This window comes from Staurois parvus, unplaced genomic scaffold (assembly GCF_062004578.1).
Source record: "Staurois parvus isolate SC_StPar_1 unplaced genomic scaffold, SC_StPar_1.0 ptg000152l, whole genome shotgun sequence".
NCBI lineage: Eukaryota > Metazoa > Chordata > Amphibia > Anura > Ranidae > Staurois > Staurois parvus.
This window is the reverse complement of record NW_028317948.1, coordinates 159,158-177,578: the sequence shown is the minus strand read 5'-3', so window position 1 is coordinate 177,578 and position 18,421 is coordinate 159,158. Positions and strand designations below refer to the sequence as shown.

Sequence of the window (18,421 nt, the reverse complement as noted above, 5' to 3'; positions counted from 1 at the left end):
GTAAATGCAGTATACACTTTTACAAGCCTTTTTTTTTTTTTTTGTCCAAAACCCTGCTGGCTTCCAAAGGAGTTTAAATTATTGTCTGGTGCATGAGGCCTAAGTGTTCACCCCAATTCATGTCAGTTTTTAGTATGCACTTGCAGCAGTTAAAAGTTTGTTTCCCCATTCATGATTTGTGCTTTTCAGTGTCCTTTAATTGAGTTGCTTGAAGTTTTCTTTTGTCTACAATATTGTAAACCCCCTGATTATACACAGGTCATCTCTGATTAACTATTTGTCACATTGGAAAAGAAACTGCTGCACCATTGGTGATTAAGACATATCTGGTTAAAGCCGAACTCTAGCCTTAACTTTCGTTTTGCACAGTTATACGGGCTCTTTTGATGTACTGAAATTGCTTTCCTTGATTTCTCCGCACACTGTAAGCTTTTCCCAGTGCGCTTTAGAAGTTGCAGCAAGTCAGAGCTCACCTTATTTCCTGGCTGGCATACATCCAGCATCTTCTAGCCTTCTCTGTCCCTGGCCCACCCCTTTCATTCATTGGATTTCAGTTCTTTCAAGCCCAGAGGCATGACATACAGCAAACTGCTGCTCAAATGCTTCTATCAATGATTTATGATGCCATCAACACAGACACTTAAGGTTCATTCTGACTGGCCAAATTAGTTATTTATTATTGGTACTTATATAGCGCTGTCAATTTACACAGCGCTTTACATATATATTGTACATTTACATCAGTCCCTAACCCTCAAGGGGACTACAATCTAAGGTCCCTAACTTACATTCATACATACACATACTAGGGCCAATTTAGACAGGAGCCAATTCACCTACCAGCCTGTCTTTGGAGTGTGGGAGGAAACCGGAGTACCCGGTGGAAACCCACGCAGGCACAATGAGAACATGCAAACTCCAGGGAGGTGGTGCCGTGGTTGGGATTTGAACCAGCAACCCTAGTGCTACCAGGCAGAAGTGCTAACCATTTAGCCGCTGTTCTTCTTGCACATTCCTATTTCTCTGTAATAAACCTATCGGATTGTTCTAAAGTATAACCGCTTTTTCATTTTACTTCCCCTGCCAAAGCCCTGCACTTGACCGTGTTAAATGTATTTATATTATGCTCATTTATTGGTTTACTGATTAATCCAAAAAAGTGAAGTGTAGTTAATGATTTTTTTATACTAGTTATAGAAGGAAAAAAAATACTTTTACTGCAGTACTAACATGACCCTCAAACATAAAGCAGAAGTCAGTTGCACATAAGAAGAGATAAGAAAATCAGACACATTGGTTCAAAATGACATTGATAGCAGACACAATAAGGCAACAATCCTTTTTATAAGGATGACAGGGTTGCAAGATCACAACAAAAGACTTGGGGACACTTTAATTTTCACAGTGCTTATTGTAGAGTCTTACACAGGAGCTGGTTCTAATGAAGGGCTAGTTGTTATAAATTATATTATAGACTGTTGACCCATGGAGTTATTCAGTTGCCCTAAGGATCAAGACATTTTATTTTCACTGTTGGATTGAATTGAAATCTGGTTCAGAAGTATATTTGTCCACAGAATCACCTACAGGTTTGTTTTTTTTTTTTAACTGAACTACAATTAGAGATGTGCTGTTGCTTTGGGTCACCTTTTCTGGGGTCCCTCTCCTGTGCACCTGGCTCCTCCCTTCCTTACAAGTGCCCCTTTAGTAAGCCACTTGGTACGGGAGCACTTGTTCAGGCTCGATCCCAAGCTGGACTATGTGCGTCTATTGATACACAATGCCGCCCAGCCCTGCTCCCTCCTCACAGCAATGGATTGACAGCAGCAGTCCTGTGATCAGGGAGAGAGAGAGCAGTGCTGCTGGATCGAGACTGGGCTCAGGCTAAGTATTTATGAGGTCTAAGGGGTAGCTGAGCACAGGTGGGTTTTTACCTTAAGGCAAAGAATGCATTAAGTTAAAAACAATTTCTACCTTTTACAACCACTTTAATGCATCCCCGAGCATTTAAAGGAATTGTGTCTTGTTAAAGGTTGAAGGTTTTTATGCCTTCATGCATTCTATACATAAAGGTTAAAAAACCTTCAGTATGCATTTTTCCCTGCAGCCCTCAATACTTACCTGAGCCTGATCAGGATTCAGCGATGTGCATGAAAGCAACTACTATCCTGGGTTCCTGCCTCCTCAATGGCAGAGAGAGACAGCAGCAGGGAACCTATGGCTCTTACAGCTGTCAGTCACAGCCAGTGAGGAGGGAGTGGTGCGGGGCTGAATCCCATTCTGTGTATCTTATGGACACACATTGGGGCTCAGGAGCAAGCACCCATATGTGACTCCATAGCAAGTGGCTTGCTATGGGGGCACTCGGAGAAGATGAGGAGCTAGGAGTGTTGGCGGGGGGCCCGAGGAGAAGAGGATCAGGGTTTGCTCAGTGCAAAACCATTTTACAGAGCAGGTGAGTTTAAAGCAATTCTAAATGGTTTTTTTTTTTTGGTAACATAACAAACATGCTATACTTGCCTACTGTGTGCAGTGGTTTTGCACAGAGCAGCCTGGATCCTCCTCTTCTGTCCCCCGCAGGCTCTTCTGGCTCCTCCTGTCTATCGGGTGCTCCCACAGCAAGCAGCTTGTTGCCCTGCTCAGAGTGTCCATTCACACACGGAGCCGTGGCTTGGCCCTGCCCTTTTTCTCTCCGGCTGACTGACTGTGACCGCAGCGGGAGCCAATGGCAGCTCTTGCTGTCTCAGCCAATAAGGAGGCAAAGGCCTGGGACAGTCAAGGCTGTCATTCACATCGCTGGATCACGGTGAGGCTCAGGTAAGTTTGATATTTTAAATTAAAAAAAAAATTACCTACCTTTTTTTTAATATCCCACTTAATGTTGCCCTTTAAGCCATATTAAAAGATCTGCTCCCTGTGAAACAGAATTTTATTACACATTTTTTTTTTTGCATTGGTACGTGTCTTTCATGGTGGTAGCCAGCCACCCTTCGTTTTTTTTTTTTTTTTTACCAAAGTCTTGCTAATTGGCTGTGAAAAAGGGCAGAAAAAGAATACAAGATTTGGCTCTCATAAACTGCAGTGAAGTTTGAGTTGCTATTTTCAGCATTTGCAGGTTTCAGACTTGGTTTGCAAATCCTCCTACGAACCAATCCCAGGCCAATTTTCTCATCACAATAACTATAGAAGGACAACTGGGGTGTAGAGAGGGCACTAACCATAGCTGCAAAAAACAGTTGTTACATGTGATATCATGGTATACCAGTTCTGAAGACACATCAATTAAATATTATTCTATTACATAGTATACAATCTCTGCCTTCACATAAGTTTCTTTTTATTGAGTTTTCTCTGCCAAAGTCCTTCACTTGACCATATATAAAATGTATATATGGTTATTCATTAACTGATTAATACAATAAAAAGTGAAGTGTAGTTAATGAGTTTTTATACTAGATCTAAAATGAAAAAAAAAACTGCAATAACCTGACCCTTCTAAGGCCTCGTTCACACAGGCGTACTGCAGCACACACTAGTGAGAGGGCTGTGTTTACCTGCATGGAGATGCAATGGTGTTCCGCCGGTGCATCCTTGTGCAGGCAATCCCATTCATGTCAGAGGGGATGCAGAGGCTGCACAGACACAGCCACTGCTTTCAATTTGATATCTGCGTGGGTGTACTTCACATGAACGCATGCTGTCATGGGTAAGCATGGCCCTTGCACTGGCATATTCTGTAGTACACTTGTGTGAACAAGGCCTAACACAAAGCAGACGTAATCTGACAATGCTGCAAAATATTGTGTTTATTCATAGCAACACCCTTTTATTACCTGCAGCTTGGCATATTTTCAGTACTGTCCTGATGACCCCTAGTATACCTACCCAAACATACTGCAGCGTAGTGAAGGCATTGTCCTTTATATTCCTCACAGAAACAGCCCTACATGCCATGCTAGTATAGTAATCTGTATACAAGAAAACGGGAATCATTACTTCCTTGAGGACTATGCATAAATTGGGACTGTTGAATACAACAGTAGCATTGTCCTCAGTAAGGCTTTCTGATTGCCCCCCCATCCTAACTGCTGACCAGGATTTGATCCCTTTCATACACAGCTGGTGATTTCCAAAATTTTTGTTTTTAATTAATTTTTTTCAGATTTGTTTTTTCTCTTTCTTCCTTGCAGGAAAGAGTTTTTTGAAGGATGCAAGGCAATAAATGCAGACAGCATTGAAGGAATTTGCAACCGGTTTCCCAGTCTCTTAAATGAAGCCAAGCAAGAAGATAAATTTAAGGATCTTTATCGTTTCACTTTTCAATTTGGCCTGGACTCAGAAGAAGGGCAGCGGTCACTTCATCGGGAAATAGCCATTGCCCTCTGGAAGTTAGTATTCACCCAGAACAAACCCCTCATTTTGGACCAGTGGTTAGACTTCCTAATTGAGAACCCCTCAGGAATCAAGGGAATCTCCCGAGACACATGGAACATGTTCCTAAACTTTACTCAGGTGATTGGACCCGACCTTAGCAACTACAGTGAGGATGAGGCCTGGCCTAGCCTCTTTGACACCTTTGTGGAATGGGAACTAGAGAGAAGGAAAAAGGAAGAGGAAACCAAATGTTTAAGATCTTCAGACACAGATCATCTGAGTATAGATGAACAGACTTAGCGCAATGTGAACATCAGACCCCGTTGACCTTCATTAATGTACATTTATGGACCTTCCCTGGAAATTTAATGGAAAATCCATATATTTTGTTCTGTTTTGGTTTCTTAAACTACTTTACACCTATTTCTGCCTTGTATCTGAAAGGGCTCTAAATGCTGGTAACATGTTTCAGGCACTTTCTTACTGTTTGGTTATTTTAGTTATTTGTTTTTTTAATAGGAATATTTTATCTTATAGTGCCAGAAAGTGTTTCACCTTTATATTTCAGGTTTAACCGGCTCCAATTAAGTTAAATGGGAGCTTGGATAGGCGGGTGGGGGAAGGCAGGGTTTGTGATCAGTTTATTTAATTAAACCCAATTGACATTTTTAGGTTGGGAATGGGAAAATTAGCAAGGCATTGCATTGTAGGGCATGGGCAGCCAGGTGGTGACTGTTCTGCTTATTGCAGAGTCCTGCACCTTTTTTAAAAAAGCTAAATATTTTATACTAACCCCTCCAGTGCCAAAGAGGCCTGCAACACATCAGTCTGGCACATGCAGGATTGGAATAAACAAAAAAAATGCAGTTCTCAATGAGAGTGCCAGGATTGTTTTTTTCTTTTCAAGATCCTTTGGTGATCAGGACAGTTGTGTACAGTGTGTAGTGGTGTTTACATTGTTGGTGTTTGAGTTGTGACACTCTTCAGTGGGGTTGGATCAAGAACACATTTCCTTCAAAGCTATTATGGAGCATTAATCATATTTGCATTATTTGCAATCGTAACAAAAATAGGACATGGTTTTTCTATTAAAGTAAATCTGTCATCACAATACTTGACTGCAAATTCTCTGGTAAATAGAGCCACTGTGTACTAGAGGTAGTGAAGTTTCAGTTTAGCTGATGTGACTGCTCTGGGATTAGCATGTGGTCCAGGGGGCAGAGGAGATTTTTTTCACTTGCAGGCTTCCCAAGTTAAGCAAGTATAGTTACAATGGATTCCTCTTAACATGTTTGCAGATTTATTTAAACTTTGTATGAAAACTGAAGGGAAGAACATCATATGGCATACCAACTAAATCAGTATTTTCATTTTGTTTTCTGATTGAACAGAGAACCAATTTGGCATGACCAATTTTTTTCCTTCCCTAGCTTTAATTCACAAGTCCATGTTTATTTTGTAAGAAATGGATTTGATGCCATATGTTTTGGAAATAAAAATTATGTAAGAATTATGTTGGCATGAAATGTTTTGGATCCATGGATAAATGTTCTTCTGCCATAACTCTCAAGTATAGTCTCTATAGGAGATGGATCAGAGAGATGCTGTGGAGGGGATTTCCAGGACAACATAACATTTCACTTCTGCTTTTGACTTCCCTGTTGTAAAATGGAGAATTCCTTCCTTTTTGCATTGTGCCCCCTAGTCAAGGTCATAAAATGCAGAAGGCAATATTCCAGATTTTTGTTGCTGTTTTAGTATTGACCAAAATTCGGCATTACTGTCTAAGTCAAGTTTTAATCTTGATTTAAGAGCATTAGAATACATATTTTTTGGACAGTAAAGCAAATGTGAAGATGAAAGTTGACCCTGTATTTTAGATACAGGGACAAAGTTTGCCATTCAACTGGTAAAGAAAACGTTTAAGCTTTTTTTAACTTATTGCACTTTTCCCCCTTATCCCTTGTATGTTTAATATTTGTTTGCATTTCCTGATCTTGGCTATCCATTGGGCTGCCATGTAATAATGTCCTGGCAGCAGATAATTTCTGCATGATGAAATGAAAGGGTTAATGGTCAACAACAGTGCACTCCATATGTTTTGAAGAGTTTTTGGCCTCCTAATCTTTTTTTTTTTTTTGGAGTTTACAATGACCCTTGTAATTTTGGAATGGATGTTATTTGATAACTTGCTGCAGGCTATAATGATGTCCTGTGACAAACAACCAATAAGAATGTGACTATTTGAGTTCCTTCTTAAAGTGATCTGCCATTGCAGTCTGTGTGGTGCACACCATTGCTCTTTGCATTAACATTAAAGTGGAAGCTCAGGTTTGACATACCAAACATGAAATACTTATTATAGTGAAACTTTTATTTCTTTCATTGTTTATTAGCTTGACGCCTGCTGTTCCGTTATCAAAATAGTAGTTTTGTCAGTGCCTATTCAGATTTTTACATTTGAGGCAATGGAACTTAAGCCAAAATGTTTTAAATTTGGATAAAAAATTAGAACCTTTCTTCGGTTTTAATGGCATTGTAACTATTGGCAAGATTACCTCTCAATTCCTGCCCTACTGTTGTCTTATTCACAAGGACAGGAAGTGACGTGAAGTTTCCCCAGTTGTTCTATTGACCACAATAGAAACCTGACAGAGAATGTGTTCTTTGCTTCACTGTAGCTTAAACTTATTTTTGGCTTTTAGTTTTGAACAGAGGTACACTTTAATGCTGGGCATACACTAACAGAATTTCAGACAAGAATATCCATACAAACATCCATTCTCAAAATTTGCTTTATATTCAATGAATGGACAAATGTCATATTTGAAAATTTCACTTGCTATTAACAATTAGCTTGAAAATTAATGTAATTCCTAAACAAAAAAAACATACACTGTCAGTAAATTTGTTGGTTTGAGAAATTGTTGAATTGTCTGGTTAGTGTGGTCGAAAACCAATGTCAGTTTGACCCCAATAATGATTAGAAAATCTAACAAACAACATTCTTTCTTTTTTTGTAAATCAATTGCCCTCCTGAACATTTTACCCCCCCTCCCGGCAGGCCATTTTTTGTGATACTGCGCTGCGTTTCTTGAACTGACAATTGCGCGGTCATGCAACGCTGTACCTAAATTAAATTTATGTAACCCCCCCCCCCCCCCGTAAATATAGTTTTCTTTCGGTGGTATTTGATCACCTCTGTGTTTTTTGTTTTTGTTTTTGTTTTTTGCGCAATAAACAAAAAAAGACCGACAATTCAAAGTCAAAAATGTTTTTTTTTTTTTTTTTTTTTTTTAAACTGGTTAACTGCCACTTACATCCCCAGTAACACTAATACAGTGATCAGTGCTAATAAAAAGCACTGACACTGTACTAATGACACTGGGCAGGAAGAGGTTAACTTTTGGGTGATTAAAGGGTTAACTGTGTGCTGTTTTACTTCGGAGACATGCTGCTTTGTATCTCTAAGCAGCATGTCCATGCTAACAGCAGACAGAACTGTGCTGTTCACACACAGGTCTCTCCCTTGTCAGCTTTGCCAACGATCACCGACTGCTGGCCGGAAATTGCCGGCCAGGACCCGGTGATTGATATCCCCAGCCGCCAATAGCGGCGCAGGTTGGGCGGCGTGTGCGCCTTGTACCCGGAAATGCAAATCACGTATATATACGTGATTTTGCACAGCCCTGCCATCTTGTAGCAGTACTTCTGATATAGGGCGGATGGCAAGTGGTTAAATCAGAAATTACGTTTATTAAACCGAACAGAAATAAGGTCCAGAGTATCTGTGTCACAATAGCTGCACACACCAAAACATGTCATGTAGATGCATAGGCTGGCAAGGTACTCAGAAATAATACACAGTGGAGTACAGACGGTACCCTCCACTGACCAACAGACTAGTCAGAGAGAGATTCAAACCTGAGCTATCATATAGATTAGGCAGTACATTTAGGGAATTTAGCCATAACCTAACAGTTGGGTTAACACTAGCTCTAAGACAGGTACAGCCAGCCAGTCCATATATTAAATTTTCAAATTTAGCCAGGCAGCCCCTGCATTGATAGGTATTTGTGACACACACACACCACACACACACACTTTTTTTTTTTTTTATAGTGCAGGATGATACTCCTATTGGATTGGCAATCCAGTCCTGTGTGGACAGAGGTAAAGAACTCTTCCAGTGCATTACGAGCACTTTCCTAAAACAGAGCTCTATATACTGCCTCCTTAACTGCTTCCCGATCACCCTATAGCTGATATACTGCTACAGGGCAGCACAGGTACGCAAAATCGTATGTGTGTGTATATATGTGTGTATATATGTGTGTGTGTGTGTGATTTTGCATTTCTGGGTAGGGGGTGCATGCTCGCCCTACTCTCGCCGCCATTCGCGGCTGTGATTGGCGAGCATCTCTGACGGGGAGAACAGTTCTCCTCCCTGTCAGATCATGCACTGCTGTAGATGGCTGTGCACAGCACCAAGTAAAACAGCACACAGTTAACACTTTGTTCGCCCCTCATGGTAACCCCTTCCTGCCCAGTGCCATTAGTACACTGTCAGTGCTTTTTTCTTTTTTTTTTTTTTTTTTTTTAAGCACTGATCGCTTTATTGGTGTCAGTCCCGCTATAAGTTGCTGATCGCCTCCATTACTAGTAACAATTTAAAAAAGAAATCCTAGTGTATATATACCTCCATTTGTAAACGTAAAAACATAAACCAATCCTCTCAAGTAAACCAATTAATTTGGCAAACACATTTTTTAAACATTTTTAATAGCAAAAAGTCAAAAATAGTTTTTTGGTTTTTTTTTTTATCAAAATTGTTGGTCGTTTTTTTTTTTTTTTACAGCGCAAAAAATAAAAACTGCACAGGTGATCAAATACCACCAAAAGAAAGCTCAACTTGTGGGGAAAAAAATCCTCAGGAGAGCAAGTGATTAAAGGATAAGTTAACCTTTTAGACAAATGATAAATGCACATTTTTTTTTTCCAGGTAAAAAAAAATTACATTTATTATTTTTGTTTACTGGAGCCTGGAAAGCATTGCACCACTGATCAGTAGATCGCTGATGCCATGCAGGTCTCCTGCAGACCTGTCAGAATATCTGCTTGCTGTATGGGATGTACGAGCAAACAGATATTCTAACAAGAAGCTTCAGTGAACTACCCCGGCGCTTCACAGCGCTGTGGTAGTTCATTGAAAACTACAAGCCCACAGCCGCTAAGGATATTGGAACTTGCAGTTCATTCAGTCATGGAAGTCCATGAATGAATGACGTGGCCGATTGGGTGGAGCCCCGCACAGCCAAGCAGTTTTGAAATTTGACAGTATGAGAAGTCTCTCTGTACTGTCGGTCAGAGGGAGGGGGGGCTGCGGCAATGGGAACATGTTATACTTGTATGTTCCACCCTAAAAATGGGTGGAACATGTAACATTATCCCAAACGTGAACTTATCCTTTAACAAAAGCGTCAGGAATCACTAGGTCAAGAATACTCCGTATACAGGGCAAGGGGTCCAGAGATAAATTTAATTTGTAAGCCTGATTAATTGTATGCAGGACATTATCCCAGTATCTATGGAGCTCAGGACAGCGCCATAACATATGGATCAGGTCCCCATGATCCCTTTGATACTTAGGGCAAAGAGGGTCCGTCAGCACAGAGGGGTTTTATGTGCTCTAAGCAATATGTACAGTTGCAAGAAATGCTGCAACACATTCAGGGAGTTATAGCATACTGCCTCCATAACCTCCACCCATTGTTTACCGGTCAGTTCCCCCACATTTGGCTCCCATTGTATTCTAGCTTTGCATGGGTATTTATCCAAGTATGACAATAGTAACTGTGAGTGAAAGTTGGAAATGTAACTCTTGGTGGAAGAAACTTGTTGAATCGTATGAAACACCGCGGTAGGAGAAAGAAGTCATGGGGAAAATGCTTGAGCTATTAGGGAATGTCATAATTGCAGATAGTAGAAATACATCTGTTGAGGGAAAAAACAAACATTCTTAAAACGAACATTTTTTAATGAAAATCTTTGTGTATGGCCAGAATAAAACTGCAGTTAGGAGACATAAAAAATGATGGCACCACTAGTAGAAGGAATCAAAGGAGTCCTCAGCAGTAAGTACTTTTAGTTATAAAATTGGTGACACCAGCATCAAAAACAATCAAGAAATAAACCGATTTTGTTTTCATCTATGATCACAAAGGCATGTTTACAACAATTATCGAAGAGCTACACTGAACATGGTAATCACAGGGGCAGTCAAGGTTATGCTTTGAACTTAGCAATTTTTTTTCACATGTTAAACTATAACTCCACTTTGGCTGTGTTATAAATGCTTTCTGTAGTGGAAGACACTGGGGTTAAGTTTAGAACAGGATTTGACTGTTGACTGCTGCTCTGAAAAAAAAAATAGAACACAAAATGGCAAACCTTTTGTGCATTTTACTAGGAAGTACTCATCGAATGCCCCTCCAGAAAAAAAAGGGTTATAAGTAACAGAATAGATCCTTCATGTTGTATTCTGGTAATATAACTGGAGTTGTACTTTAAACAAAATTGTGGTGAGGACTGTAATTAATTAACATGGGTTAGTTACAGCATTACTACCTATAATTGCCATTGAAACTTGGATTTTAAGAATAGCTATAACCTGAAAATTCAGCATTGGATGACTTATAACTAGCTAAATAAATTTGTAACAAAGATTTACAAATTGTATTTGAGCAGTTATGTTTTCCTTGGTACAACCTTTTGCAGTGACATTTTATTCTTCTTTTTTTTCTTTTTTTTTTTTACCTGTTCCATCTTAAATGGGATCTGCTTTAAATTAGTTTACCTGTATGTGAGCAGCCTCCGATGAAAGTTATAGGTAAAGCCAAGTTGCATACTAGTTTTGGTGCACTCTGTTCAGTTGTACTGTGAGGGTACTGCCATGGACTTATTGTGCAGGTCTTTGTGGTTTATAGGGTCTCTGCTACCAGAGGCTTCTCATACAGGTATGTGTCTTCAGGGCAGACTTCTTTTAATTCAGCTGATGTGGTCCTAGGCCCTGTTTGTTTCACAATTGGCCACTTGTCACGTTTCAAAGTGCAGTGTGCCCTTAGACATAAGGGCTGATAGCTAATATATGAAGCTAGGTGAGTCAATACACACCAGGGCTTGGAGAAAGATCCGCTTTGCTTTGCACTGTGTGATTTCAGATCCAGCCTAGTCCTGCTAACACTTCAGGCCTGTATATACAAATGATGTTCCCTCAGCAAGAGCATGTACAAGCATGGTGGAATGTGTCCTAGAGCCATACAGGTGCTGGATGAAGTTCAGCATGCCATGTATGTGTGCACCGGCCTTGAATAAAATTAGTGAAAGCTAAATTTTAATGTTGCTTGTTGTATTTAGCTATGACATGCATGTGGGAAATGTTAGAAGGGGCCCTTTTGTATTCTACAGTTCTTTGAAAACTGCAATTTGCAGACATCATGCTAAGCTGGAACTAATTTACATTGGCTTAGTGCAGTCCATAGGGAAAGGCTCTGTCCCTGTTGCTCATCTGTTTTGCCAAAAAGTGTTGATGAACATCAGGATAATGTATGAAATGGAGGTCGGAGGTGTATCTTTGTGAGCCATTTGCTAGTTCAAAATGTATGTCAGTTGATTTTAGAATTCACATTTTCATACTATATTTCATTTTAAAGGCGCACCTCTTCCAAGCCAAAACATGGTGAAGCTGGTAAAATTTAGCCAAGAATTTCATGGGGGTTATTTACTAAAGCTATAGTTTCAAAATTTGGTGCAGCTCTGCAAAGACATCAGCCAGCTTCCATGTTTTATCGTCAAAGCTTAAAGTGTTACTAAACCCACACCAGTAAAATATGTCTGTGTATGCAGCACAGTATGCTTGTTATACTCACTGTGGAACCTAAGGGATTAATCCTTTGCATTGTGTAAAAAGGTTGTTTGATCCGGTCTTCTCTGATCCTCCCCTTCTTTCAGTGTTCCCCTCTTATCTCCTGATAAAACCTATCGTGTGGAGTCGCTCTGCACATGTCCAGTTTAGTGTGTATTGCTAGAAAAGTTTTTTGTTGTTTTTTTCTTGGGAGAGTGCATGGGATCAGCACAGGGCCAATCAAACAGAGGTCAGGGGTTCTGCATCCTCATAGAACAAAATGAAAACTCCTACAAGCTTTAACATGTGCTTTGCTGGGCACTGATAGAAGTCACAAGACTTCTCTAACTGCTGATTAGAAAAGGTACTTAGCAGTTTATACTTACTAAAATAATTGCGTTTCCATCTTCTGTGTACTGTGGGAGACCAGATGTAGCGAATGCAGGGTCCTGGGTTTAGTAACACTTTACGTGAACAAGCTGAAGATAAAAACTGATTGGCTACCAAGCACCGATGCAGCAGATTCTGAGTACACCAGTTTTAGTTCATCTCTCCCCCCCTCCCCCATGATTCCAGGTCATACAGCAACTTTCCTCCCCCTCTACTTACAAGTTCTATTTCAAAATCTTAGATACAAGAAAGGCAAACACAACACCATTTTTATGGGGGGGGGGGGGGGGGAGAAAGCGTTGGCCAAGAATGGCCAATATTTTTATATAGGGAGGGGAACATTTAACATTTTTATCAGAATTTTCCTTGCAGTCTGTGACACCATAGTTATTTATGTGACACCAGAAAAGAAAATTGGAGTATAAGTTATACTTGAACAAATGGTCATCCTCCTTCCCTCACATGCTGTAATAGGAAAAAATAAAGTTTTGTTTTTACTTTCTCCCACTGTTAGAATTACAAGGAGAAGGAACGGCAATAAAAACCTGACCAGAGGTTTTTAGTGATAACTCTTCCTGTCTGTAGAAGGGAGTCTCTGCTGTATCCAGTTGGGCTTTAGAATTTCGAAAACTCTTTGGACGAGGACTTGACCAGATCTTATTTCAAGGCTACAGATAACACTAATACATTGGTCCTGGAGTGCATATTATCTTGAATTTTCTTCTTGTACTGAGAAAATACATTGACTGCCATTGTTGAACTTTTTTTTTTTTTGAAAATGCTAGTTGCCTGGCACTTTTGTTGATGCAAAGACCTTTACTTTCTGAATCACTAATCCAGAACAAGAGTGCAGATTCTTTTGTGATGTCACTAACTGTATTGTTCTGTTGTCAATGACTCAAAAATCCTTGAAGCTAAGGAAAACCAGGTAACTAAAATTTGTAACGGAGGTTAAAAAATGACAGTCCTTTTATTTCTCTCAGTACAGCATTCCCTTTAAAGCTGAATCTGGGCAAACAAATATTGTCTAAATAAAAGAGCCATGTCTATTCGTACTTGAATCTTGGTGTCATTTGTATTTGTATTACTAGATCTGTACAGAAATCCACTATGAAACAACTGCACTTTGCTTCTCTTTCCTGTGATAAGACTGGTCACTTCTGCTTTCCCTCTTTGTGCAGGGTGACTGGTTTTGTATCCATCCTCCTGCAGGAAGTCAGGCTCTCTGCATAGGCTATGTGCAGTGATGATGTCACCACTTCTTTTACAAGGTAATATCTGGGCAAAGGTATTTTGGTGCACACAGTGAATTTATATCTTGTGCGACTATTGGGAAATATATTTAAATGAGAGTATTCTTACCTTGAGTTAGACCTTAAGCTCATGTCAATGGGTGCAGTTGTACTGTGTTTTTTGTGTGTTGAAACATGAAATACAGGTCTGCAAAATCCCATTGATTTTATTTGAGCAGTACATGTGACTGTTCAGAGGATTTCTTGAACTTGCTTTGCATTGCATTTAGAGATGTGACAGCCTTGGGGAAAAATAGGGAAAGAAAACTTTTTTTTTTTTTTTTTTTTCGAAAGCCATTTATTTGGGTTTTTTTTTTTGGAAAAATAGAAAAAAGTGTTTGTGGAATATGCTCTTTTACAATGATAAATAAATATATCTGTGATATGGAATTCAACCTATATAACATAAAGACCTTAATGAAAGATTTCTGTGACTTTATGTAAAGTCTTACATTATTGCAAGTTCTCTCAGCTAAAGACAAATTCTGGAATACAATTCAAGTAACACTGTACTTCTCAATGCAGTTCTCAAACGAGAAATATGCATTTCTGCTACTAGGGGACTCTGCAGGGGCAATGCTCCAGTTTAGTTTGCTTGTGGGCTCCATCATCTACCTCCTACAGTTGAGTGATTGTTGGGATACAGTAGATGAGATTTCTGTCGTCCTCTCAGACCTTAAAGTGGTAATAAACTCCACTTTTTAAGTTGTACCTACAGGTAAGCCTATAATAGGGCTTACCTGTAGGGACAGTGAATATCTCCTAAACTTGCGGTGTTTAGGAGATATTCACATTTGATGCAGCTAGTGTCATCACTGGTGCATGAGCTCTCAAGGGACGGCATACCCATGCACAGGAGTGACATCATCACGTCTCGACCATTCAAAGGACCAGAGCCAGCAAATCTGGAAGGAATAATAGTGGGAAATTTGAAGACCTGACAGCAGTAACAGTGCACCACTGGAGGGTTTAGTTCTAAGGTAAGTATTTCATAATGTGCTAGTATGTGATATCTACTTTCACATTATGCCACTGTTATTGCCAGTTGACAGGTAAGAGGGTAAATTTGTCTGAAAATGTTTTCATCTTTTTAACCCTTGATGCCCAATAATGTTCTCCATCACCACAGCATAATGTTTACCTATAGTCTCAGTAAATTGTTTGTTTGTTTTATTCCTCCTCTCCATAAAAAGGTGCAATTTCTGTTGAGAGCAAAGCTGCAATGTTGCAACTATTGAGAAGAAGTATTCTTTTCAAAATGCTACTAGGATAACAAAACACATTATTACATGCCACAGGGGCCCTAAATGCATTAACCACTTCCCGACAGGCCATTGTATATAAACGGCCGGACGGTGGCACTGCAGGGTCGGGTGGCCGTTTATAAACGGCCTCTCCGCACCCTGCTTGTGTGCGCTCCCCGGGAGCGCTCAGCACCGTGATCCGGTGCCCACTGTGTCCTCCAGACACAGTGAAACACCGATCGTCGGATGGGACCTCTGTACGAGGTCCCGATCATGTGATCACTGATTGGCCAATCAGTGATCACATGCAAAGTAGTAAGCAAGATGTCACTTCTGACATCATTGCTTACTACGTGTGAAATCTGTGAATGATCACAGAGGTCACATGGTACAAGGCTATTCACAACAGCCTTGTACCATGTGACAAGCTGTGACCAATCACAGCTCACTCAGTAGTTCTCAATGGCTGCAAGAATGCAGACAGAGAGAGAAATTTTTGCTTTTATATCCTATATGGGTATAAAAGCAATCAGTGTAAAAAAAAAAAAAAAAAAATCCATCACTCCCCAAAAGTAGTACAGTGTCACCATGGTGACACTGTACTGCTAGGGTGACAGTATGTAAAAAAGAAAAATAATATAAAAATTTAAAAAAAGTTAAAAAATTATAATTTTTGGTTATAAACTAATTTGGCTTATTTATTTATTTTTTTACTAAAAAGATAACAGAATAAATGTTGGCCAAGATTTATGATGAAATATTTATTTGCAAAATTTTATAAGAAAAACACTTTTTTTCAAAATTTTTGGACATATTCATTTACATAGCAAAAAAAATAAAAATCCCAGCGGTGAATAAATACCACCAAAATAAAGTTTTATCTGTCTCAAAATAATTGTAAAAAAATTCATATGTGTACAGTGTTGCATGACCGCGCAATTGTCATTCAAAGTGTGATAGCGCTGAAAGCTGAAAATTGCCCTGGTCAGGAACGGGGTAAAAGTGTCCGGACTGGAAGTGGTTAAAAACACTTTCTGGAAATAAATGATGAGGACCACAAAAAAAAGTGCAAGTAGCTTTTCCCTCCAGAGTTCATTCCAGAAACACTCTGCTGCTTCTGGATCATCACAAATTTTAAAAAGCAACTAAAGTTTATTTACTGAATAAGCTGTACTTTTATTTCAAGCATAATACTTTAATATACACTGCATTTTGTGTTTCCAGTGTAAAAATGGCTTTCAATTTATAAAACTATCCCACACTTTTTTTTTTTAAATTTTTCAGAAAATTTCAATATTTTGCTCTAGAAAATAATAAAGAAAAAACTGGGTTTTTTTTGTTTTTTTCATGGCTTCAAAATTTCTTGAAATTTTACATCTCTAATTGCACTACATTTCTTTATATGCAGTATTTCTTGTTGAGGTGCATTTGCCTATAGACAAAGCTGGAAAAATGCAGCCTTTTCTTTTCAAATGCTGTATTTTCCATTCAAACACAGCTACATGCATTTAAGAGGAAATCAGCACTTAACAAGAACACCCATCAAAATGAGCTCTTACGGTTCTGCTCTCGTGGAGGCTTCTGCCCTGTAGGTATTCAGTGATGAAATTTCCAACAGAGACTGACTGGAAGCAAATGCTAGGATTTATTTAGGCAAGGACAAATAGCAGATCAATGGATTGTGTATACATCCTAACACTCTAGTTTTATAAACCCCAGTATGTTATACTTGCAAATATTACAGGAAAAATTCATTTTATATGTTACATCAAAGGCTACATTAATTTTTGGGAACATGAGTGGTGAGATTTCCCTGCATTGTCCTTGGCTCAGTTCCTGTACATTATGGAGCTCTATATGTTCACTTTGGAATGTTCCCACTTCATCTGTTCAAATCTTCATAATATGAAACAGAATTTTAAAAATACCCAAGAGGGAGAGTGGGACGGCCCGGCAATGGTCAGAGCAGGTGGGTGTCCCTAGGAGTCCCTGAGAGATATAAGAAAACACTGGGTAGTGTACCTCTCCAGCTTGTGCTATATAACTGCAATATATTTTATATTGACTGACCCGTCATGTTCATATTTTCAAATGCCCAGATTGTAGAAGCAGGGTGTCAACATATATTCTCATTCCTTTGAAGAAAATACAGTTAGGTCCATATATATTTGGACACAGGCACAATGTTAGTTTTTTTCAGGTATTTACCAAAACATATTCAAGCTATAGTTATATAATGGATATAGACTGAAAGTGCACACTCAGGTTTAATTTGAGGGTATGTACATCAAATTTGGAGGAAGGGTTTAGGAATTACAGCTCTTAAGAGCAGCCACCCCCCCCCCTTTCTCAAGGGACCAAAAGTAATTGGACAATTAAATCAAAAGCTATTTCATGGCCAGGTGTGGGCTACTCCATTATTTCTTCATCAGTTAAGCAGGTAAAAGGTCTGGAGTTGATTCTAAGTGTGAGAGCAGCAACATTAGGAGTGACCAAATCAACAGTTTGGTACATTCTGAAGAAAGAAGAACGCACTGGTGAGCACAGCAACATAAAAAGGCATGGACGTCCACAGAAGACAACAGTGGTGGATGATCGCAGGATTCTTTCTATGTTAAAGAAAAACCCATTCACATCATCCAGACAAGTGAAGGACACTACAGGAGGAGGGCGTACATTGGCAATGTTTACAGTCAAGAGAAGACTTCACGACATCAAGTACAGCGAGGGTTCACCACAAGGTGCAAACCATTCATAAGCCTGAAGAATATAAAAGCCAGATTAGACTTTGCCAAAAAACATCTAAAAAAGCCAGACCAGTTTTGATAAAGCATTCTTTGGAGGGATGAAACTAAGATTAATCTGTACCAGAATGACGGGAAGAAAAGTGTGGAGAAGGCTTGGAACAGCTCATGATCCAAAGCACACCACCATGTTTTACAGCATCTGTAAAACATGGTGGAGGCAGTATGATGGCATGGGCATGCATGGCTTCCAGTGGGTCATTGGTGTTTATTGATGATGTGACAGAAGCAGCCAGATGAATTCTGCAGTGTTTAGAGATATACTGTCAGCCCAGATTCAGCCAAATGCAGCAAAGTTGATTGGACAGCGCTTCACAGTACAGATGGACAATGATCCAAAGCACACTGCAAAAGCAACCTAGGAGCATTTGAAGGAAAAGTGGAATATTCTGCAGTGGTCGAGTCAATCACCTG

The 18,421-nt window shown here is 39.5% G+C and overlaps 1 protein-coding gene across 1 annotated transcript in view; it reads left to right on the top strand.

The window, feature by feature from the left end:
• DCUN1D3 (defective in cullin neddylation 1 domain containing 3) overlaps nt 1–7,298 on the top strand; it is a 63,088-nt gene extending 55,790 nt beyond the window's left edge. The window contains exon 3 of the mRNA XM_089674781.1: nt 4,191–7,298. Coding sequence (XP_089530907.1) covers nt 4,191–4,674 — 484 coding nt within the window. The 3' untranslated portion in view covers nt 4,675–7,298. The remainder of the gene's footprint in view (nt 1–4,190) is intronic.
• Nucleotides 7,299–18,421: the final 11,123 nt, after the last annotated feature.